Source organism: Cyrtonyx montezumae, unplaced genomic scaffold, assembly GCF_038088225.1.
Source record: "Cyrtonyx montezumae isolate F1298 unplaced genomic scaffold, pur_monq_1.0 scaffold_15, whole genome shotgun sequence".
Classification (NCBI taxonomy): Eukaryota; Metazoa; Chordata; class Aves; order Galliformes; family Odontophoridae; genus Cyrtonyx; species Cyrtonyx montezumae.
The window spans coordinates 6,959,984-6,985,934 of record NW_027071881.1 but is presented as its reverse complement, the minus strand read 5'-3'; the positions used below and the strand labels follow the sequence as shown (position 1 = coordinate 6,985,934).

Here is a 25,951-nt window from a genome sequence, read left to right as displayed (position 1 = left end):
TGATGAAATCAAGCAAACAATCAGGGCAGGATGAAAGAACCGGAACATCTTGAAGCTCTAGGTTAAAAACAGGCTTAGCCAGTCCTGGAAGCAAAAGGGTAGGATAGGAAATACACTTGATGTGGAAATGATTGCTCAATGAAATCTTCAGGGCAAGAGGGAGTTCCCTCCCCACACCTGTTTGAAATGGGAGCTGCTGCTGTTGGTGTTGCTGGGTTTTCTTCTGGGTGACCTTGGTATTTAGGAAATGGAGCTTTCACTAATGGAAACAAGAACAGCAGCCAAGACAAACAGGTCCAGAAATCCCTTCCAGAGTGAGGAGAGCACAGAGGAAATTACTCAGTTACAAGCAGAAAATCCCTGAGAGGTCTGGAGTCCATGCTTCCTCTACGTGCACTGGAGAAGCTGTGGGTCTCCCTCACTCTCTCTGGCATCATGCTGTGTTTCAGAGCACACAGCTACTCAAGTACATCAGTATGGATAGAAATATCCTTCCTTTTTAAAGAAGGGCCATCCCATAAATTGATACAGCAAGATTCTCCATTTCTAATGGCATCATTTCATAGGCCCAAGGGTCTGGCTATCTAGGCAGATTTGGAGCTGAGCAGAGACAATGGGACTCTCCTGCAAACAGCTGAATGGATAACGTTTCCATCAGTCAGCGGTGGAAGGCATCTTATGAGGACCTCATAGTGCTGAATTCTGGTCTCGGCATTGCATCTGTCCCATGCACAGTCTGAATGTCACCTTGTAATCCAAGCTCTGCTGTCACCAAACCTGCAGTCCTGAAGAGTAGAATTTCATAATCTGGGGCTGCCTGGGGCCCACACAATACTATGTAACTTGTTTTGTTGTTGTTGTTTGCTTTTTCACATGCCAAATACTTTCTAATCTGAATCAAGATTGATTATCCTTGGCTGCTTCCCCCAGCACCACTGGCTTATGTTTATAAATTCAGCAGGCAGGAAATAATTCCCAAAGTCTATAAATTAGTTTTGGCTTTGAGCACACCAACGGTTAATTTCTGAGTCTGCCCTATTTAAGGTGGAGCTTGGATGAAATATGTCCCTGTAGCTCTCAAGAAGACTGAGTTACTCGTGGACTTCCAGGTCAATTGTGGAAATGAGTAACAACACAGTGGAACAAAACTACGTTAACATAGTGACTTGCCATCTTTCCTTTCAGACACATTGGAATTAGAGCCTGCTTCTCCACTGCCAGATGATACATGTGTTCTGTAAATAAAAAATACCATTTTCTATGATAAGACTACAGAGAAAACCAAGGAAAGTTTTCCCACAGGGATAGTTAAGACAGTATACGTCTTTCAGTTGAGTTAACTTCAATGAATTAGCTGGATGTGCTTGAAACCCTGTTAACATACATCTTAACAAAGCTCTTTTAATATGTTATGTGAGCCCTATCAATTTCACCCTTACTGCAACATGGACTCTGTTTACCTGTCAAGACCAGACTACTGTCTCAGGACAACAGAGATGAGCACAGACTGGGAAACAGATAGCAAGTTCACAGTTTCAAAATGCTAGAAGTTGGACAAAGGTGATTTGGTGGTTGCTTTCTGTTGTTGGCAAACTAGGTCTGCTCTTTCCTGAAAGGTATGACAGCAGACATCTGAGACCGTGTCATTACCTGTGACACTGAAAATAACACAAGTTTACAGTGCAGTTTACCACCATTCCCATGAAGATGCTTCAGGGGTCATTGATGCTTCTGACACATCCTGCCAGAATAATTTGTCCTCACTGCTGCCAAGGGAACTGCAATGGGCCCTGCAACAGTGCTCTTCATTACTACAGCTACAGCCTCTACCAGCAGCACAGCAGGGCAAGTAGTAGTGATTGTGCATGTTTCTTGCTTTCCAATTCCCCACACTTGACTTCTCAGCTCATGCTATGTTAGTGCCAGATTCATGTTTCCCCAGCACAAACAGCTTGAGTTTAATTTCCTCTGAGGCAAAGATCTAACCCTCTCTAACTATCTATAGAAAGTTCTGGTGTTCTCAGAGTTTCTATTGGGATTCTGGTGCACTTGTCCTAGTGCCCAGGAGAGTCACAAAAACGTAATACAAATCTTGTTGAGTTAGGAGCTTTCAGATTAGATTAAAACCTCTCTATTCACCAGACCAAAAGGCACAAAAGAACTGCAAGAAAACTGGATTTGTCTCTGTGCACAGCAATATATTTCATGGAAAATTAGCCACAGAATTGATATAGAGTTGGATACACATTGCTGTTTTTCATGCTCATGGGGCTTTCGTGCTGCAGGAGCTGTGGCTTCTTGTTTTGTGCCTTGCTGAAACACTGAAGTTTTTTGTGATTTTGCATCTAATCAGTATGTGACAGTAACACGTGTGATCACAGTGAGGTTCAACAAAAGAACAGAGTATGTTGGGTTTTTTTTCCCTGTCCTATGGAAAGAACTATATTCCTAGAAACTGTGGTTTAATAACCTTCAATCCTGACCCCAATAATCCAGTCTTCTAACACATGCCTGCTGATGTCCTTCAAATCTAAGCCTAAACCTACATCTAAATCTCAGACATGCCCTTTTTTAATCAATGAAACTTAGCAACAGGAATAAAATAATTGTTTTAAAATACAAGAAACATTTGAGGAGTTACTAAAACAAAATGTCTCCACTGTTTATTTCTCAAAGAGAAGCAAAGAAAGATCTCCAGACAGGAGAGGCCTGGAATACTAGCTCAACAGGGCTGCCTATGTGGTAGAAGTTTCACATTACCAGGTTGATGTTATTGGCTTCTATATGCTTCAGCACAAAGGAGGCAAGGAGCTGTGTGTCCCATTCCACAGATGGATTATCTGGAAGACTCCTAAAAAATGACAAGTGCATTAGTCACTTCACTCCTGAAAAACTTGATAAAGTTTTTAAAGTATAACTATCAGATATTTATTTAAAAGCTCTTTTAAAACTTATTTTCTCAAAAGGCTTTCTAATTGCAGTCTACTGGTGAATTACACATGAAAAGTAACAAGCAAAAGTCTGCTCTGATTTACACAGGAATAAACCATTAACCTCAACCAAAGGACAACATAGCTGTAATTATATTGCATGGATTTGATAGTAGCTCATTTGGTTTTTTTTTTAATGCTTTGCATATTAACCCATCTGTGACCGAATGCTCTACCTAGGTATTTCAGATTGCAAGCTCCTAGGGGCAAGGACCATGATCCAAATGCAAAATAACACCAGGAAGCCAACAGAATTATTCCATATTTACACAACTGACAGCTGAATTTGACCTCTCAGTAATTACGTATGAATGATGCCAAGAAAACATTACTTGCAAAGTTAAAAAGGTTATTTGTAACAATAGCACAACACACAGCTGCTGAATACCAACGATGACATGTTCAACTGGTCTTTCTCGCAGACCTTTTCTGTCCTCCGATAGTCTGATAATTGCTATGAGGTGGTGGAGCAGAAAAGCAGCTTCACAGCCTTCACACAGACACGCAGGTTTTGATTCTGAACTCATCCAGCTGCGTGCTGCCGAGAGCAGGGGAGCAACTTCCCAACACTTCCCATGCCTCTCTGACTCCCAAGATAGAAGAGCTGTAACATCTGCAACAAAACAGGAAAGTGTCTCCCTGGTGCAATCTCAGCCCCAGTCTTCATGAGAGATCTCCTGGCCATAAATCTTCCCACTACTGTCAATAGTAGCCATAGTAGAAGGAAGAGCCTGAAGTACAAACTGACCATTAGCACACTAGCCATCCTATTACATAGACCTGTTCAGCACAGGCCAAAATAACGTGCTGTTAGGAACCACTGCAACAAAGAAAGGCATTTCTACAGTGACACAGATTCTAGTCATGGTCCCCAGGCTGACATTACTGACAACAGAAATCTTCATCTGCCAGTCCTTCTCGTACAGACAGCATCTTTGCCTGATGTACACAACATTTGATTTCCATCACAGAAAAGATTCTTCAGCACATCTGGTGGCTCTCATCAGGTTAACAAACCCACAACTAATCTGCTCAAGACAAAAACTATCCCATCTTCTGTTTGACGACAAAGTGGCCCTGAAGGTATTACAAGTCCCACCACAACACAGCAAGCTTTAAATGGAGCACATCTACGTGCTTTGAAATATCCCAAGTACAAGCACACTGAGAGGACTCCAAGTCTAAGAGTGCCTCAGTTGTTTGAATGGTACCTTTGAGGTTTTATCAGGGCTTAATCTGATGATATTGAAGTGGCAAATTAGTCTAAAATGGATTCTCTGCTGGCCACGTACAGTGCAAATACTTTTGCTCATTTTGGATGGTGGATAAATGGAGCTGTGTAGGAAGCCCCATTAAAGTAGGAGGGGTGCTCCAACAGCAAGAGGTCAGGAAAAAAAAATAGAGCTTGGTATTTACAATGTCCAGGAGGCTCCTGGTGTCATAGCTGCTGCACTTGGCTCTATTGGGCTGACTCCAAAAAGGTTGCTGGGTAGTGGAGCAGGTTTTAACTAGTTCAGACAGATAAAGATCATCCTCCTTCAATGGAAATGAACAGCTGGAGGCAAGGGTTTAAAATCCCTGGAAACAAAACAATCTGAAGGCATGACCAAATTAACTCAATGAACACCAAAGTGATTAAATAGGAATGTTCTGCAAGAAAAAAAAATGCTTCTACCACTTAATGCTGCTCATTCACTCCTGGTGAGAAAAAGAAACTTTCCTTGCATTATGTTATTAATCAAGGACTAAAGTCAGAAGCTGCACCTGTAAAACCAGATACACATGTATGGCAAGCATATTTATAGCTCATTAATAGCTGCGATGGCCCAGTGAGGCATCCTTAACTCATGCAGCCAACATAAAAAGTGACACACAAATTAAATGACATGCCCAAAGTCACCTAGAGAAGTCAACAGTAGAACTGCCAATGCATCAACCTAAATCACTTCAGGATTATTAGTACTAATTTTCACTAAGAGTTTATTCAATAATTTGTAAAGTCAAATAATTGGGTCTTATCATGACAGTAGGGACCCTGTTGAAAGCATGACATCAATGGCTTTCTGCCTGTGCTCTGGAAATCAGTAACAGAATCCAGCCCATGTAAGGATGAAAGGTGACTAAGAAAACCAAGTCTGTATAGCAATGCACATGAGAGATGTTCTTACAGGAGGTCTTTGCATACCCCAGGAACTTGGTACAAACATACAAAGGTTGAAAACTGCTGTGTGTACACCTCAGTACAAAACAGTGTTCCTAATATTCTAAATCAGTGCTCACCAAACCTGAAAAGTCCACTGACTTCCTGGACCTTTCAGGTAAGATGCATTTGTCATGTTTTTCACTTTTAAGACTTCGTATGAGAAACATTCAGCATTTTAATGGTTAATTCCACACTGCCTGTCTGGCTAAGGCTGATAATGCCCCCGAGCTCAAGGTCGAAGGGCTGAGATAAAGGACTATAAAGGAGTGAAAACTAGCACATTCCCTGGAGCAGACTGGAGCTTGTCCCAAGAGGAACCATTCCCCATGCTCTCCCCTCCCTGTCCTCTGCCCCAGGGAGCATCTTGCTGCCGCTGTCAGTCACTGAAACAGACCAAGACATAAATCCTGCACTGGAGAGCACCAGTGGGAAGGGTAAAGAGGTTTGGTCACTTGGCCTCACTTCCACCAACCTATACGTCCTGGAAGGGATGTTTACGGGCATTCCATATGACTGACGGCACACACAGGTGGCCAGCAGGGAAAAACGGAGATGCATACAAGAGGCAAAAAAATATTTTTAATGAAATGAGGTCTCTCTCCAGAAATGTTTTACCAGCTGTTTTCAGTGAAAATTGTGCTGTGCACTGCACAGGGAGTTTACAGCTGTGCCGAGGGATCTATAGACTGAAGGGAGAGAAGTAGAGAATTATTCTGCAGTTGCAGCATAGAGTAGTGCTGGTTTCTGCTGATCTCAGCAGACCCAGTCACAGGAAACACAAAGATACTTGACACGTTTAGCCACCCAAGGCAACACCACCCATCAGTAGTAGGAACCAGACAAGCCCTCTGGTTTTCCCCCTCTCACCCGCTTTCTTCCTCCTTGCCAAACTAGGTAGGCAGAATGGGTGCTGATAGCTACAATCCTTTTTCCAAAGGTCTGCATAGGAAGCACAGCAAATCATGTGAGCGAGTTAAAGCAAAATTCAACCTCGAGCAGATCTTGCCCAGCAGCCTTACAGCTGGCTGAATGAAAGAAATGTTAAACATCCCTGCTCGATGCCAGCTCCTCTCCAGGCCACCTCCCCTTGCCTGCTGTGGGCTGTCAAGCGTAGCTCATCTTCTGCCTCAGTCCTGGCCATTAAAACCCTGTTCACGTTGCCAATAACACTGTCCCTGCCAGTGGCCTGGACAGTTTTGTTGGGTCATCTTTCTAGGAATCTTTAGGCTGAAGACAGCTACATTCCTGTCACTGAGAAGGTGTCTTTAGAAATTTAAAGACCTTCAGAGATCTGTATTACCAAATGACACCTTTCTTATATGATATACTGCTCAATCCCCATCCAACTTTCCACTGCTTATCTTCCATGGGACTTTCAGTAAGCCCAGTGCATTTGTAACATACAATCCTCTTTCAAAGGAGCTCATTCTGTTCACCAACTAAGCTCTCATGACTACTCTGAAGGTTAAGTTAAATGAACAGTTAGTCTGTGTGACATCCACACAGCTTCTAAAAGACCAAAGGGTCTGTCCTGGGAGGGACACTTACAGTGTGAGATCTGTCCACCCTGAAAGCTGTTGAACCAGGCACTGGGTGCACTGTCAAGCAGTGCCTCCCACAGCGTGGCAGCTTCCTGATGGGGACAGGCAAGCACCACCTCCACCTTGACATGAAGATGACCATGTGGGGGGGAGAGCAGCAGCAGCAGGACTCCTTCTGGAAGGTGCCTAGTTGTCCATTAATACATTCTGAAAAAAATCCTTCAAGGTACTAACATGATTTTCCATTCCACTGCACATCAACGGGGTAAAGATAAAGTTTTCCCACTTCTTATTGCCTTTTTATCCTGCAGTGTGACCTTAATCAATCCAAGGCTAGGAAGCAGGAAACATTTCTGCACAATTTCTTCTCCCTAGCCCTCCCCACCCAGTGAAGGATCGTGCATTAAGTCAGCACAGAGGTTGGGAGATGGACAGTGGGTTACAAAGGAAACAGGTGAACTGCTGTGCAATGGGTTCCCAGCTGAGAACAATGACCACAATGTGTTTGTTGGAACAAAGCACACCCTTTGTATAGAGTTAACTGTATAAAATGAACATCTGGGCAATTGAAACTGGATCAAAAAGCAAAAGATCTCACAGAACAAAATGACATGAGTGCACAATTAGTGAAAAAGCCATGTGATGACTAGAGGCAATCAGTGACCTTTATATCATAGCATCAAAGTAATTAAAAAAAATGAGTACACAAATTACTTCATGCTCTGTGAGGTAGAGCAGAGAATTTTTATTTTTGAGATTATGTATGGTAAGTTAAGACATGCTAGCCCCAGATCTTGAAGCAGAGCCTCTAAATCCTTACATGAATAACTATATATAAATCTCTTCTCCTATAATAAAGGAGAAACATAATGAACAAAAACAGACAGGAGGGAAATACTGCTGTTTGGCTGCATGTACATCTGATTCAAATGAAAAGACTCAACTTAGACAAATGACCGGTACCTTAAAACATCATGTTAAAGGGAACAGATGCTGTGTGCTTACTGGAATGTAACCATCTACGATTTAGAAGAGGGAGGGAATAAAGCTGGATGATAACTGCCAAAGGCTGCAACATTTAGAAATAAAACGTACATCAAATATTTCACTAAAATAAACAAGCAGAACAGGCATATTCATTTTTTCCTGGGCTTAACTTCTGCAATGTGTAATTTCAGACCTACTTTATACACATTTTAGAGGTAAATTAAACAAGTTTAGATGCCTAAAAGACAGGTTGAGTGCTGACCTCACTAACGTGAGGCTGAAGTCATGCACTGAGAGCAAGAACACACAGACTGACAGCACTCTGCTCAACAGCCCAGGCAAGCTGTGCATGCTGCACGAGGCTGGGTAAAAACGAAGCGTACCTCTGCTGATGGTATTTCCACGCACCTCTGTTACTCCCTTGCATTCAATGGCAATAGAGTGGTGAGGGAACAAACTTTCTGACTTGACCACAATCATGTGCCCCCGTTTGAGAAATAAGAATACTTTGGGTTTAAATTAAGAGGAATTATTACAGAATACAGGACTGCTTCTTTGCAAGGCCTACCCAAATGTCCCTGTACTTTTTTTTTTAATGAATTATGGATGATTTCTCAGCAGAGTTTTATGTTTATTCACAGAGATGACACAATTGCTTATCATAATTTGAAATCTGGTATTCATTTGACGTCTGTGCCTTGGTGCTTTGTTGATAAATTACAGCACAAAGCTCTGTAGGAACAAGTTCATATTCAATGCCTTTAATCAAAAACAATTGACTGTACCTTTCAAGAACAGAAATACATAGAAACTACAGTGGCTAACGCTAATTTCAAAAAGTAACTTTAAAAATCTAGTTTTCAGAGAGCACTAGGCCCAACCGGGTCAGAAAGGAAACAATATTCAGCTCAACTAATTGGGAGCTGACCTCTGATTTAGTCCCAGATTTCCAACTTTCTACTTTTTAGTCCTGTGAAATGGAAATAATATATTTACACTTAGGTAAATAAGTTTGAGAACCTTTTAAGAGAAAAGTTATGGCCCAAGACCTACTAAAAGGTTGCACTGAGCTCCGAAGTGCAGATGTGCTGAACCACTTTGCCTCTGTAGCACACAGGAACTCTGCAATAAAGGCCAATGTCATCTTGGAGCACTTAGGGCTTCCTTAGGGGCTAGTTCCAACTAAGAATGAACACTCAAATCAGATGTCATCACAAAGTACTTTGCTTTCAGCTGCAAATACCAGTAATATTCCTTGGAAGAAGTCTCAGCAACATTCCCAACTTTCACTCACGTATGAGCTGCTTTGTTTTGAACATCCACTACACACCAAACCAAGACCATTTCAGCCCTTTTTTCCTGATAGCCATAATGAGACCAGGATACACCATGTGCACCAGAACAGAATGGGGTCCACCAATTTCACTTCGGGGGCATGTTTTCAATCAGCCACTCTCAAACGTGGCTCCAGCACAGCTTGCAGTTTGCAGTACTGCAGGCTCACCAGCAGCAACTTGCCAAGTGCTGGGCAAGAAGCCTCCTTTCATTTTATAGAAGCTGGATGATCTGCTGGGGGGTCATTACAGAGTTCACTGAAAACATCAGTCAGAGGCCAGACTTAGTAGTCTCAGGAGATTTGGGGCTGCCATACTGAATTATGAGTCAGCACTTCCTCTTCTGGCCCACTGAAGTGTGGTTTGGGCAGCAGACAATAGTGCAGTGTGAAATGCAGTCAATTCCATTCACATCTTGCAGAGGCACATAGATCATTAAAGCTCCTACCTAGTTCAGAAAAAAACATCCCAGAAGAATACTCCAATATTTTTCTGAATATCTGTTGGTAAAGTGCATTTCTGTCACTTGCCTCAAACAACTGACAAACAGATCTCTCAGCATCATCTGGTAAACTCATCTGCACATTTCTAATAAAAGAAACACCTTCAGACACTCAACTGTCCAGCATCCTGGTGCACAATTGCTGGGCAAAGGCATACACAAAGCAGCATTTGGTTCTATGCCTTCCTGATGGTGTGATGGAAACACTCAGCAGAAAGCTTCAACAGCACGCATGGACTACAGCAGTTGGTAGCCTTTGACAATTTTGCTCCACGTTCCCAGAACAATCTGTTCTTGTCTTTATCAACTCCCCAGTGGGAAATAAACTGATCTGAAACCAAACAAGGATGGACTCACCTCAATACCCAGCTCCCCGGACCCACCAATTTATCATTTCAGCATGTCTGCACCCACTCCGGTATTTCTGAGAGTAACAGAGAACACAGAGCACATTCTCCCCAAATAATCACCTGTACTGCGAGAAATGAGTATCACAAGACACGTATGGACCCACCCAGTTAGCTCTAGAACAGCTCATAGCAGTGCTCACATCCTCATAGTATGTCTTTGCCATAGTGACTGAGAATTAATTCAGAGCTCGACAGTCTAAGCTGTCCTGAGTGAGAACAAAAGGCCCAGCAACCCTACAATTCAACTTCTGTTTTAAATTTGAAATACAAACCACCAAGAAAACTAGGACTCAGAAGCAGACCACAGGACTTCACTCTTCCCTTCCTCATTTCTTTTGTTCTGCAAATGCTTTGAAAGGAGAACAGAGCAGCATGGCACAGCTTGGAACAGGCAGCATTAATTCACACACTGAGTAGCCAACTCCAACCTCCAAGGAGTTGGCTGCACAAATCTGGGCACCACTGGTTCAAGGGCAGACATCCCATTTCAGGATGCTGGGCAGGAGGGCTCACCCCCTGGCAGAGCTGCAGGAAGTAGACAAGTAAAATGGGGATGCAGCGTGTTCTTTCTAGCCAGGATTTAACTACAGCATTGGCACATGAAGTTCCTGACACACATCATAATATGCCCCATGGAAAGGGTATGAAGCCAAGGGAAGGAACAGAAAATCTCCCTGCAGCAAAATCCTTCAGAGACAAATGGCTGAAACACCCCAACGTGTAGGTGCCACTTCATCACGTTAATAGTGAAGCCACTTGCTCTTGGAATAAGAAACACACTGTGTTGTATAGGGAAGAACTGCAGTCTTGATCCTGCCTCTGGTTAAGTCAAACAGGACACTGATGTTGACTTAATGGCGTGGGCTGGACTCTTTTAAACAAGGAAAGTTGAAAGCATAACTGCCTCTACCAAAAGTGAGGGTCTTAGAAAAAGCAGTCTGAAACCTCCAGAGAAAGCCTGTGGCCAAATCAGTCCCTCAGCCACTTCAGTTAATCATCTAGGAAAATAAGCGTGGAATAGTTGCTTTATGGACATTTATTTCTCATGCCAAAACTCATGTAAATGCAACTTCAGCAGAGATCTCACTGGGACGGACAGGCTGATTCCAAATGCAGCTTCCCATGTCACAACACATCAGTTTCCCAATCCCAATTCCATCCAAAAAGAGGTTCCTTGAGCCCTCAGGCTCCCACGACAACCATCTCCTGCAACCCCTTTCACCTAAGCAATGATAATGGAGCATTTTTTTCTTGAAATCCTGGTGTAACCATGCTATATAACGTTGAAGATGCTCAGAGCTGTCTACCTCGGTGCTAATTTTGTTAGTCACTTCTTTTAAAAGACAGCTTATACCGAGAAGTTAAACATCTCTCTAATTGCAAGTTTGATCCCACAAACTTCACTGACATGCAAAGTTCCTACTCATGCAAACTGCCCTCCGCAGGCACTGTCTTGCCAGCCCCACTCATGTGCATGCCCCAATTAAATGATTACATGAGCAAGCTCTCTGCCAGTCCCTTCTCTTTCCCTGGAACCGCTGAATACCCGCACCGCAGCCAGGCCAGAAACTATGCTCGGAACTCAATCTGCTAAGTGGGACTCAGCAACAAAGAACAAAACCAGCACAATGTGATGACCTTTATCGTTTGGCCTTCCTCTCCTCCTCGCTCAGGCTTAATGCGAGCCTTACGCAACGGCTTTGCCATAGCAACAGCTCTGCGATCGGCAGTAACCCCAGCAGTGCTGCACACCGCCATGCAGCCGCTGAACTTTGGCCCAGTCGCGGGAGCGAGCCTCCCACTCGCCTGGCACCGCGCTCCAGCCTGTTTACGCTGCTCGCAAGTGGGAGGCTCCTGGCAGCCTCCCCACAGCCAGCAGGATTTCTAGGACCAGGCCAAGATTGCCAAAGGCCTGAAATGATTAACTCTTGGGAGCTGAGGTTCTGCGCTCCAGCGGTGCCTGGGAGAAAGGAAGCTGCCCTCGCCCTGCAGCACTGAGCATGGCAAAGATGCTCAGTGAGGGGCAGTGGCGAGGAAATCTACAAGCTTTGAAGTTGGGAACAGTATCTTCTCAATAAGTCACAGATGAGGATAATGAACTGGAGCCGAGAACATAATAACGCCCCATCGAGCACTGCATGCAAGGAATTGCACGTACCTGCACTGCATGGGGGTGCAGGAAACTACCGGTGTGGAATCTGGGATCAGGCAGTGGCTGAGCTCTGGCCTTTGGTGCACATTACCAATACCAAAAGGCACGGAGCTCCTTGGGAGACAGGAAAGCTGTGCTCTGCAAGCACCTTACTAAAACAGCACAATCCTGTAACAAAAGGCTGCAGATAAGCAACCTGCAGCCATGCCACTGCTCTGTGAGCAGCACTAATACTTCAGTGCAGTGTTTATTTCCACATTGACACTCATTAACTAAACCCCTTACAAGAATGGTGCAGGGCAGTAAGCATGCAATAACCTCCATGTTTTATAATGAGTAACTAAAGAACCCAGGCAGCTCTCCCTCAAGAGCCTGAGGCCACAGGGCTGAGTGGGAGCGGAGCCTGGGCTGGAGCAGGAGTCCCCGCACAGCAGAGCCTCAACACCCACTCTCACTCCAGGAATACATTATATAGCCTGGGGCAAATAACAACCCATTTTTCAACAGGCTCTCCAGAAGCTCATGCTTTCCTGTGTACTCTGATAGCACAGAAAATCCCTTAATCGCCACATGTTAACAGCTGCAAATTAACCACTAGTACACCAACACCATAGGAGCTACTTGAAAGTACCCCTAGAAACCCACTGATGGTCAGCATGTTGACCCCTGCATCACTTACTTGTACTCGGGGCTGCAGTGATAAGACACAGCCCTGGATGACCATTTCAGTCAATATTCTTGACTGCTTTGTTCTTGTTGGTCAGGAGTAGTCTTGCCCTGATATACTGCATTCTCCAGCAAAACCTTGTTATTCCCAGTAAAAGGCTGTATGGATTTCTTTCCTCTGCTTTAATGAGATGTTCGTTATAACAAGACTGGGCTCTGCAGACACAGCACAGACAAGCAGGAACCCCTCAGTAGCAGAACTCTGTCAGCTAGATGTTATTATTCATCCACAGTTACACCTACAGCTAAATACAAATGTTTCAGGGAAAAAAAATAGGAAGGAAGTCTGTTAGGTCTGGCTACAAATTGAAGCACCACAAAACTCTGAATCTTACACTGAGAGTCTGTGACTCAGTTTAATCTTTGCAAAAAGAGGATCATTCTCCCCACCTTACCAGTAAGGCTGGCTGGATTCTCTCATGGATGAGTTCTGCATGTAGCACTCCCATTCGACTCTTAATCTATTAGCACATTCTGCAAACCTTTCAGTTCAGACCAAACCTCTGGGTGCCAATGTTTCATCTTGCAATACTATACAATATTTTTTTCCAAGGCAAATGATAAACCAGCTTTGGCAGACCATCATATGACTATTTATGAGAATAAGAGAAATGCCAAGTATTTGGCTTATGAAACAGAAATAGAGGAAGAAAACATTTATAGCAATGCTACTGTTTAAATGAGACCATAATTTATTACAGATGTGACCCACCCTTCTGATACAAAGAACTAATCTTACTGATGTTGTGTAATGACATGAAAGGACTTAGTGAAGAATATTCATCCAGCCTAAATAGCAAATTGCTCTCTTCTATCTCCTGCCATCTTGTACTCCAAAATGAGCACAACTTTTGTTATTTTCAAACATTATTTGCCAGACTTCTCAGTGCTCAGAAGACCTACAGACTGATTTACAAGAAAACATTGGCCTGTCATCTTAAGATAGACTGAATTCTTCTAGTACAATCAGTTAAATATTAACTGTTAAAGAAAACTCTAATAACTCAGCCAAGATTTGTCAAGCTTACAGTCACAGAAACCATAAAGAATGTGCATGAGGGGAAGGTGGTATAATCAACTGAATGACTGCAATGCAAATAATAACTGTGGAGAATTAGACTGCAGCACTGATATGAGGGAGCACTGAAACTACTGTGCAAAGGAGCATGGCAGAATGAGAGTTAATACATGACTTGTTAGAAGAGGGGGCATGACTTGGCATGGAACCATAATTAAACTGCTTGCATTTCATGGTTCAGTTGGTACAGAAGGATCAGAAAACAAAATCTTCAACCCAAATCCCATTTCACTTTTTAAAAATCTACTTTGGTTTCCGACATAGCAGTCTAAAATAGATCTTTCTTCCTTTTAATCAAATCTGACTGAAAAAGTTCAGCAGGGAAACATGCTCAAAAGCGCGCAAAGATCTCATTTCCCACATTCCTGATAACTTGTGCAATAAAGCTGAGGTTATGGATCATAAAACTCACAAATCTGCTAAATACAGTACATGTTAGGAAAAAAGGTGAGTCCATGACAAACAAAAACACACACATCCTATTTGCTTCAAGTCCTGCTTTCTCCCTTTAAAACAAGTTGGTGTTGCATCATCTTTTGTACTATTCTGCTCATTATAATGAAAACATCTCAGTGTCTTCTTAGCAATTTATCAGCGTTACTTCTCTCCCAATAGAGTACCTAGTTCTATTCACAGTTGTTCCATATGGGAAATTCTGGATTGCTGGCTCTCTTTATTGGTGTGCTGGGTCTTCTCAAACAAAATTCCTATTTGGTGATGGAGCTACATTACATTTACTTTCAGTTTAGCAATGTTCCTTTAAGGAACTTATTCTTTTTGATTAGTTTGCCCTAATCTGAACTACTGTTTCTACCAATTTCTACTTCAAGCTTACACTGGAAAAGAAATTTTTTTTTTTAATTTCATGTACACTGATTGAACTAAGGCCAAAGGAAATAAAAGCATTTAGCTTTCACGTGAATACAAAAGAAAGGCTTCCTTGGCAATATAATTACAGTGCACAGATCTTCTAGGAGGAAATTAAGTACAGGGATTTAGAAGATTAGACTTTATTTCTCTCCATTCCTTTTTTATGATAGTTAGGGCTCTCCTTCACCCACTGCTTCCAGTCTAACAGCATACAGTAAGAAAACTCCTACCAGACAGGAATTGAGACTGTTACAGGATGGTTAATTAGGTTGGAATGGAATGTGACAATGATTATTTTTTCTACCACAGGTCCACCATCCTTATTCTGCCCACCTGCAGCTCTAACACCTTCCTGAAACTGATTCAAGAAGTAAGCAGTGCCTGCAGCCCCTATCGAGTAGTGCTGTTTCTGACATGTCAGCAAGATTATGGGCAAGCACATACTATATTGTTCAGGATCTTCGTGTGGACACATACAGCCAAGACTGAAGAATCTGATCCACCTTGGTTGTTGCTGTCAAGGAGACTTAAACAATACTTCTGCTATGACCAGGGTTTGTTTGTACGAGGAACCAAGGTCCTGTTCCACCATACCACCTTTCCAACAACCAAATAAAGCTGCAGAACAGAAAGGTGAGACATTTAAGGCTACTATACTCAGAAACTGTTAATACCCTTCCTTGTGGCAATGCTCTGCCTTGTGGCTGGCAGTACTCAAGGATAGCAGGATACTGAGTTGTGATGGTAACAGCACGGTTGATCTGGTGAGAATAACCCTGGATCAGAGTGACTAAATCATCATAAGCAGAAGGACACAATTGCAACACACAGCAGAGCTAACTGAAGTAGGTTACCTCACTAAATGTGCTTACTCATACTTCTGCATATCACCTTCATAACCTTGTCTTTGCTTTGAATGCCTATTCAACTAAGTAACTTATAAATATTTACTACGTGCCATTGTTTTTACATCTTTATTGCTTACAGATTCCCTGGGGTTTTCACCAGCAGCAGTCAGGTTATAAACACCTACTGTCATTATGTCACAATTCCAGGATCTCTTCTGATGCTCTGCTAGCTACACGGCACAAGGTGAAGCACATGTTTTACTTATTAAGTTTAGTGTTAGGAGATTTGAACATGCTTAAAAGGCCACCTTCCTCTGCCTGTACAATAATGCAGCTGTGGACATCAGCCTTACAACAATCACCCCAACACTCAGTGGAGGTTTTTTATACACATTGGAATAAATAGAATCAATATAGGCTAGAGTTAACTGCACTGCCACGCAGCAAGAATAAAACACTCCAATGGACACTTGTGGTTACTGTTCAGCAGGAAGTCGATCACTGCTATTGCCATGCAAACTGCATTTTAAATGGCACATCTCATTCCTACCTCTTGTTATTACAAATAAATCCTAAGACTCCTCAGATTGGAAGAGCTGCACATGCATCTCTGTCACACAGCACAAAGGAAGAAGCATTTCATAAAACAGACAGGTACTGCTGTAGAACCTTTACACTGGTAGGGCTATGGGGGACAGGTGTTACACAAAAACTCCTCAACACGTTTTTAAAAGTTAATTTCAAATCATCTGAATTTCATTCATGCATTTTTCCAGCCCCAGAGTACACCTCTACTTGCATGCTGCACAATGAACTTCCATACAGTTGACTCCTGCCCCCTCACTTGGCTTTGCAGTGTACGTAACCCTTAGAAGATCTCACAAAATTACTGCCAAATTCCTCAAAACGTGGCCACCTCTCCTCTGCCATCCCAAACAGACAAAGGTTGCTTCAGTTCACTGCAAAGGCACCGAAGCATGCACAGATCTCAGCTGATTGCAGAGCCCAGCAGTGCCCTGAGGCAGGAGAGACTGTCAACACAGCTGTCCTTGTGTGCAAAGGCAAACGTCCTGCTGGGCAACCTCTGAATCAAAATGGAAATGCATCTTCTGAAATGCATTAGGGGCAAGGACAAGGATCGTAAATACCGCAGGCAGGAAGAAAAGAAATAAATTTTACAAGGTATTATTAGAAGAGTTTCTATTGGGTTGTTAGGAAGTACCTTGACCCTAGTAAGGTTTTGAAAGTCTGACTAAGTATCCTTAAGTATTTTATTTCTGTTTTCACCTGTTGCTAGCAGAATTATATCCAAATGACCATCTTCTGTGCCTGTCTTGCTTTCGATACACAAGGCCAGGAAGAATATATAAAAAACTTTTAATAAAGAGAGCTGTGGAGATCTGCGTGCTATTGCCATAATTAGTTCTTGCAGGCAGCTCTGCTGCAGCAGCTCAGGGCAGCCCTCACTGAGCTATGCTAAGCAGCAGAGCTGCCCTGGGCACTCAGAGGAGACTCTGGGCCATACTCATGCCATCTCAGGAAGGACAGCCCTTCTAGTATTTCCTACATCTCTTGCTGGAAAAAAAATAAGGAATGCTTCCATAATAATGTGCCACCTTCAAATGTTTTGGTGAATACACAGCCACTGTACCCTCCTTTTGAGATACAGCAGACCTTATGGCACATCACTGTATGTCAGTAATATGACTTGGAGTGAAAACCTAACACCACTGCAGCCAAAGGCAAAAATTCTGTTCCACACTGGAGATTAGCTGATGGACTCGTCCCACGTGACACACTCAACAGCAGAAGCAAACTGGAGCAGTGCTGCTGCCTAGTTTTTGTCTGTATCCATTCAGCATGACTATCTCCTAAATTTAAATCCTGAGGGTTAAGCATTCAGAAAACATTACTGTTAATGAAGATCATTTTAAGGCCACCCTAATCTGGGCTACACTGTTTAAACATTAAGTTCTGTAGGTCTACTTCTCTAATCTCTTTTTTCTTTTTAATTAATTTTCTGGTCATCTGTGGCTTAGCAAATGATTGATTCAGTAGATATCTACTCCCACATCTGGGCTTTCTTTAAACAAAGAAACAAAAATGATGAATCTTCCCCAGCATAATAATTTATTGCTTCCCATGTCCGTGCTTTTGGTATTTAATCATAGCTAGAGGATCACACACTCAAATCTCAGCATGTACAGTTCACAGGATAAGCCAAAAATCATTTTAAGTTGAAGGCTTGCCCAGACATCTAATACCTTATCACAAAAATCTGAAATTTTCTTTTGCTCTGAGTCACTGAGCAAAAAATCTATTTCATATCTTCATAGAAGAAGAGTAGGAAAAAAAGAAAAAAACCCAACAGCCAGTATGAACCAGAATCTCTAAAAGCAGGCAAAAAGATTGTCAGCATGGCAGCTCCCACCCTGCCTCTCTCAATAAGGCTGCTCACAGGGCCAGCAATCATCTGTGACACCACAGAAGTGTGTGCCTCATAGGCTGACTCCAACAACAAGAAGTGCAAGACACAGCAATGAGCCTTGGTGATGATGTACTACTTTTCACTTACAAGGAAATTCAGAAACACTGGGATTAATCCAGCAGTATGCACACAGCCAAAAGTCCCACCTACCTCCGTGTGCAATGCAGAACGATTTAGATCTACACATTTAAAAGTGATTTGGTTTTTTTTTCCCCCCAAGACCACTAAGCATAGATGTAGCTAAGCATAGAAGTTAAGCTTTATTTTATTAGCAAGCAGGGAGTGTTGTATTTCTCTACTCTAGACAAATCCTCATTCACAGTTTGTGCAGTTTTGAGTTGAGATAGAAGCTGGAGCTAGAACTTATAGAAATATATGGAAAACCTTACAAAAAGTTAACCTTTGTCAGAGATCTTTAAAGCTCAATGGGACCATTGTGGTCATAATTCTTACTTGACATGCTGCATAATAGTTCAACAGTCCTCAGCCAAGAAAACTTCTGTTCATATAGATTCTCCTGTATCATTATCAGGACATTTCATGGATACAGCTCAAGCATTTTAAATATCTCATTATTAGGCTCATTTTTCCACATTTGTCATCCTTCTGATGACTGTTTCCCAAGTATCTTCCAAATGTCAACATCTTGATCTGAAATCTACATTTCAGAATAAGATTTAGAGGGCAATATTGGTGGCAGGTGGATGGTTGGATCAAACAATCTCACTTCTCCAACCTTAATGATTCTGTGATCCTATGCAAAACCAGAACAAGAAACTCCCAAACAACATATGAAGAGGCCCTACCATTTCCTTACTCTTCTTACTTCTGCTCCCCCAAACTTCTGTTGTTCTCTTGCTCTCATGATCTTATTCACATTCAAAGTTACAGCACTGCCCTGGGAGACCACGTTTAACTGCCTATCTGCAATTATTCCCTAAGAGCTTCTCAGTGTCACTTCGTATAGTCAGTGCACCCAGGGGAAATACAGATGCATAGGTGAAGAGATTTGTTCAAGAGCAACAGTGCAAAACACCCATTGTGCTAAGCATAAAATAAAGGGAACTTGGCTCTCATTTCCATGTTCAGGTTACTGAAAACAGCGCTGCAAGCAAACGTGTGAAATAATCACTTCAACCCCTTCATCTGTTTAAGTGCTTGTGGGTGCTGGTGAAGAAGAGAAAACAGCTCCAAGATGCAGCATCAGCAGATTGGACAGGTACTTCCTGCAGCCATGAAGTTTATTTTACTGGTGAGATGAAGAACTGATACCCCTGCATCTTCCTTCAGGTTCTGCTGAGAGGGCAAAAACACCCATCGGTCTTTACTTTTCCACTGCTGAATTGAAGCACGTGAACTCGCTCATATGGATTCAGTATTTGCCCTTGAACTGGTGCAGGCTGCACTTGGCACTCTGCTCTTAGATCAATATATAACCCAGGAGTAATCTTATCTGTTAGGAACAGGGATATTGGGGGGAGGAGCACAGCCTCTAGAGGTGAGGAGAGGCAGCTCTTCTAAATGTTAATGAGTTAAGAATAGAAAGGTCAAATGCCTGCCTTATCAGAAAGGCCCCGTGCACAAACAGGCACTGAGCTACAGCCATCAAAGCACAAGCTGGGTACAAATGTCAGGAGTTGGTTACAGTAGCTGCAAGCAGAAAAAGCAGAATGGTGGAACTAGGAAACCTCCCCAGACATTTCTAGCTAATATAGGTCATGGGGAAAGCCCAACTGTGAAGACTGGATGGAGATAGCTCAGATATCTCAGCTGTTGTGGAGCCAGCCATCACTTCTGAAAAGGATACTGCGGAAGGACATAGAGAGCATCAACAGAATGAGCCAGTGTAGAAGTGTGTATCAAAATACATCATATATCCAGCATCCTGTGCTGGCAGAACATTGCACCAGATTGCTCTTGCAAGAGCAGATCTGTTCTCCTGGAATGAAGATATATGATTAAAAGTCCTTCCCTACCTCCATGTAAACACTCAGAGCACTAAACATAGCAGAAGCTGTCAGAGAACTGTGTACAATGGGTCCATACAGCTTTAGCTCTGCTCTACAACTCCTCTTTAAGCATAAAGCACAAAGAATTGGGGTAGAATAAGAGATGAGACAGCACAGGAAAGAATATATATCCCCTTAAGCACCAAAACATTTTTATCCCTGTTCCAATTAATCCTCTTATTGGCATCCAGGAAAGAGCCTAAAAGTTGCATCACATTGGATGGTAATCTTCTTGCAGATACAAGCAATCAATTTGAAGCAACAACAGAACACACCAAAAAGCACCAGTGTGTGTGTGTGTGTTTCTCTGCTGTGAGTAACAACGTGTAGGACCTGCCACCAGTGCTTTCAGCTTCACCTGCAGTGAGTTTTCACTGAAATCAATCACCCAGGCAATTCCCATCCTCAGTACACAGCAGCAGCGAGCAGCCATGTTTAGGAGCACTGTTCACTCTCTCCCAGTGCAGGGGGTGCCCCAGGAGATGGATACCTGGGCTTGGGAAACAGACACAAGATAGCTACCTGGCACTGTTCCCTCCTTACTGCAGAGGGAAGAGCACCATTCCAGTCAGCTTGTTCCGAGCTGTAAACAGCTATCAAAAGATAGGGTTAATTACCAGTTAAAACACCAAGAAGGAATAGTAACTACAAATAATGCAAGGCTAAATATATTTCGTCCTACAAATGGGATAAACAAAGTGCTTCTGGCTCAGAAATCATATTCTAACAATTAAATAGTTAAATTGGTAAAGATAGGATTACATTGAAAAAACAAATGCACACATCTGAAACCATTGTTCACTGAAAGACAATTTTCGTTTAGTGCTCTCATGGTTGTTTCACAGTGTAACTATTCTGCAGTTAACTGCACTAGCCTCTAACCCCAGCCATAGGAGAGAACATCATAACCTACTTAAATTTGCAGAGTGCATCCTTTATGCTGCAGATCTCCCAAATGGGCACAAATGGCTTATTTCATACACCAGCATTACTTGGCATCTGTTTATCCTGCAGTCTTCTACAAGCATCTGTTCATTCGCTGACATAGATGCTCTGCTTCTCTGCATTACCAACCTCATTTCCAGCCTAGAAACTTCAGGGTTTATTAATTTGAAAGAGCACAAATATACAGCGGCATTTTTCATACAGATGGTATTACTGAGTGCTACTAACAATTGCTATTTCAACTCAGAAGCTACTGTATTGTCAGTGATAGCTCCAATATGCTCACAATTTGGGGGTAGAAAAAGCCTCTGTAAATAAAGAGGATTTTATGCCTGTTATTCACAGCAGGAACAACCAAACTTATTTACCCTATGAGTCACATCATGAAAGCTTCACATAATTGACAGCCTCTAAGAGTTTTTCCTCTAACAGTCCATCCCTAGCAAGACAAAGATCATGCTGCACTGACTGCGGGTAGAAGATAAACAGCCCAGAAAGTCTCTTCCATCTGACTTTTCTTGAGCTAAGAGCTGAATTCAACGTAGTTCAATCTAGACAGGAAAGAAAAGGATCCAAGCCTCCCAGCAACATAGTGACATTTTCTGAGTTGCTACGAATTTGAATGGAGAAATTCTTCATCCTTGAATGAAGCTGTGGAGATTCTCCTACACCCCCTTCTGTCTTCATCACATAGAAGGCACTATTTGAATGCTGTGTCAGCCCAGATCTTTGTGGTGTGTACGTGCCTGCCTGCTACAAGTCCTCCCTGTGCCTCCAAGACAGACAGGCGCTGTCACTTTCTTGGCTCTCAGTCACAGATGCCAGCAGTGTAAGAATACAATGGTATTACAGAAGGACCAACTTTTCTCAACCCTGTGTAACATTTGCACATTTCAAAAGATGACTGTATGAGCACACTTCCTGCAGCCAGAAGCGTTCCAGGATTCAAAGGCACTAAACAGCTAAAATGTACAGCCCAGCACAACACTAAAAGGATGCTTAGAAGAGGCAGGATGCAATTTTCTGACCTTCAGTATTTCCATGCTATCATTATTTTGAGGCACTAGATATTCCACTGTTAGGTTTTAATCTAAGAATTGCATTTAAAATTTTACCATTATAAACTTTCTCAACAGTCTTTGCATTTTCATTATTCTGTCTATACAAACCACAACGTTATTTTTCCTCCCTAAATGTCCAATCTGAAGGGAATGGTTGTAAAACTCCATTATTTCCAGGAATTGCTGGCAATCTGCTACTGTCTGTTCTTCTCAGTATTGCCCATATTTTTCCTTGTTCAGCTTTAAAAGCCAAGCTTGGTTTGCAAAAATGTCTGGCCTTCTCAATGCCAGAACTGAATAAAGACTAGAACAGGACAGAATTAGATGTTTCTATTACACTGAAAAGCCATTAAATCACATTAAAGTTCATAAAACAACAAGAATATAAAACTGGAAATAGATTTCAGCCTTACATTCTGTTACTCAAATTTTTGTAGAGTTACAAATAGCCTAAGCTCCACCTTACCTGATCCCTATGATCAAAACAAAATAGATATTCTGAAGTTATAAACACTTGGATTTTGATAATTCAGTAAGCTCAAAATAATCTATAAAGAGAGGTAGCCTGAGTCCTTCAACATGCACGATGTCTGCTTCAATAAGCAGAAGAATACTGACATCTACTCTCAGCTACCAACGAGAATACACACTGTTATGACTTTCTTGACCATAAAAAGCATATCTGAACAAGATTTGAGATCCTGTATCAGCCATGACCTGAAAGTTTTAAAGGAAAACGCCCCATCAAAATGTTATCCAACCCACTGTGATCTCTACCACACACTGCAATAGCTTCAGAGAAAACAAAGGAACTACTCCAAATTTACTTTGGCAGGGTGAGGATCAGAATCTGGCTTCATTCAAGCAACAAACCAACAACAGTAAAGACTATAAGAACAATCATCTGCAGATTGTCTGAAAACAGTCAGATCCCTGTGATTCCAAAGCACTTCAGAGACTGAAAAGATTCCCCCCCTATTGTTTTCCATCTCCAGAATATATGGACTACTTTATGTGATTCAGACACTGCTGACAAACTGCTCAGAAAACAAATCCACAATTCCTTGAGCTTCCCCCGATAGCTAAATAATCTTGATTACAGTTTGGGAAAGCCTAACGTATGAAGCGATGTCTGAGGCCTGCTTTCTGGGAAGAGGAAATCGACCATACACAATGTCAACCGAGTTCATTCCTAAATGCAAACCACATTGGGCTGTCGAGCATGATAATAAAAACCCGCTGACCTAGTTTCCTGCAGAACAAAATCCTCACTCTTCCCTCCTCCCATTCCAAACCTAAATCTGATCTCCTTCTTTGGAGAAAGAAATTAACCCTTTGACTAGAAAGGAAAACTCTAACGATGCGCTTTAATATTTATGCAGCATTACACATCACTACAGTAGCATAGAAACAGTAATTAGACCATCCCCATAGCTCTGTAAGAAAAAAGTTTTATTAGAGGGTGAAAACACACAACTTAAAAATTCATTCAAAAAAGATTTTGAAGTGTGAAACTCCATTCTTTAACCACTGCTTGGTAACCTATGTATTCTCTATGCAATTATAAAACCTTGAATCATGACGTGGCAAAACTAACAGTGCAGCTGAGCTTTTCAAAAAACTGCTCCATCAAACTGCTCCAAAAAAAAAGGTCTATTGTTCTCAAATTCTGCAATGTCAACGTGCAAGTCATATTCTGGTAGATGAGAGTTGATTATATTCGCTCCAAGTGTTTGGCGAAAGCATTCACTTTTAATGGCTTCACTTCCTCAGTGATGCAATATTTCATTTAAAGGGATGCCTGGGGGAACTTCAGAATGGACACAAAATGCAAAAAATAACAGGGCATGTCACAACAAACTCAGCCAAGAAAATACAGATGGGATTTCTCTTGTAGGATGCTTCAAAAGGCAGCTCTGGATCACACTCCCACAAAGCAGCACCCCACTGCAGTCAGCCAGAAGTGTTCGCAGGGTCTCAGATTGCTGAGACCACCTTTACCAGTTCACATTGCAACTGAAGCTTTCAATCACCTGTCAAACAGGGCTTTATTTTTGGAAAGAACAGAGATAAAAAAAAGAATACTTTGCCTAACTGCTAACTAGCTTTACAAGCAGTCTTTTACAACGAGGTAGCAAAAGTATACCTACAAGTGAAACTGCTAACAGAGCTCTGTACAGCAGCCAGAGCTTTCATCATCATTATAAGACAGCCATGCTGTAGTTTCATTATACATTACTCCTCCAGCAACTAAGATAGCTTCACCTGCACCCAAACAGTACATGAATCCCCAAGACCTGAAACCACTCCATCATCACACACTCCATTGGCATCTGCCTCATGCAAGGTGCAGCAGCTGGGCTCCTGACAATACACCCATCTCAGTAAGGAAAAGCTTGGGAGGCCCTGCTTTGCAAAGGAAGAAAGTACACCTTCATTTACTAACAGACCATTGGAAAAAAGACTGGAAAGTGACAACAAATAGGCATCTTAGCAGTACCATTTCACCTATTAAGTCGCTGTCTCCCTCACTTGGTCTATCTGCAGGGAAGCAGGAGGAGAGAACATGCTTACAGAGCACAGAGTGCTTAGCATGGCACACTGCAACTAACACTGTACCCCTCAGGCAGTTTGAGAACTAGAAAACACAAAGTCCTGGAATAAATTGGTCCGCAGAAGTTGCCATAACTGTCTGTTTTCTGGATGCTGTATTTTCACAGGTAAATACCATACTAGTTTCTGCTCCAAATGAGGAATAAAAAAATTCTGAATTCTCATAGACTCATTACTAACACGGGTCAGGGTCAGAAATGTGGTGATGGAAAAAGAGCATCTTATTCATCATAACAGATCCCTGGGGGCTTCTGAGTTGTACATGCTTATTTTATTGACAAAAACAAGTTTTAGCATCTATTGTCTTACAGAGGAAGAGCAGCCTGAATTCAATTCTGGCTCACACATCATCCGCAATTCAAGCCAAATCCCATCCACACAACTTTTATTACTGGGAGGATGTCAGAGGCAAAAGACACAGCTGGATATTCAGATTCCAGACTGAATTTTGCTGTGTTGGCAGTTAGACAAACCAGCTTTTGATTTGTATGTAAACAGAGCCAATATGAACTGGAAAGTCATTAAGAGGAAACATATTTTACACAACATCCATTGTATAGTTGCTTTTCCAACTTTCCCTATCCTAATGTTTTTTTGAAGATGACTTTGTCTTCTGTTTTCGACTGTTTCAGTGCCAATTTCTGGTCCTACTGATGGGAATGGCCAACTCCTACTCATTTTGATGGGACCAGAAGGTGGCTCTGAGGAAAAAAGGAAAAGTCCAAGTTTCTAATGCTCCAGTTCTACCATCTATGCAGAAAAATTGATTTGATGGAGACCCAAGCACATGTTGTATTAAAGAATTTGTATGTCTACATAAACAGAAGTATCCTCACAAAAATCCCACTGAGCCTTTACAACACCGACAGTCCAAACATTGCTATTCCTATGAAAAAATAGAAGACCTTGATCAAGATGAAACTAATGCTTTTTTGCAAAACCTTTTTTCTATTTTCATGCCATCTTTTTAAATTAAAGAGCCATGAAGGTCCAACTAAATGCCCCGAAATTTTTAGGGCAGGGGGAAATACTATGGAACTTCCCTACACCGTGATCCTGTCTCAGAGGCCCCAGTATTGAGGACATCCTTCTGCAGCTCAGGAACTCAACCCCTTGAGTCTATCACAGAAGAGGATGCTTCCCACCCATCCCTCAGGCACTGTACACACTGCTTCTCAAGTTCTCCTACTGGCT

The 25,951-nt window shown here is 42.2% G+C and overlaps 2 protein-coding genes across 2 annotated transcripts in view; both read right to left on the bottom strand.

The window, feature by feature from the left end:
- The window catches only part of LOC136045831 (transient receptor potential cation channel subfamily V member 2-like), a 51,399-nt gene extending 44,210 nt beyond the window's left edge, over nucleotides 1-7,189 (bottom strand). Inside the window, exon 1 of the mRNA XM_065731997.1 lies at nucleotides 7,178-7,189. The gene's annotated coding sequence lies outside the window, so the exon portion shown is untranslated. The remainder of the gene's footprint in view (nucleotides 1-7,177) is intronic.
- PIGL (phosphatidylinositol glycan anchor biosynthesis class L) overlaps nucleotides 1-25,951 on the bottom strand; it is a 53,842-nt gene that overhangs the window by 16,066 nt on the left and 11,825 nt on the right. Inside the window, exon 3 of the mRNA XM_065732010.1 lies at nucleotides 2,761-2,851. Within this exon, the coding sequence (XP_065588082.1) occupies nucleotides 2,761-2,851 (91 nt within the window). The remainder of the gene's footprint in view (nucleotides 1-2,760; nucleotides 2,852-25,951) is intronic.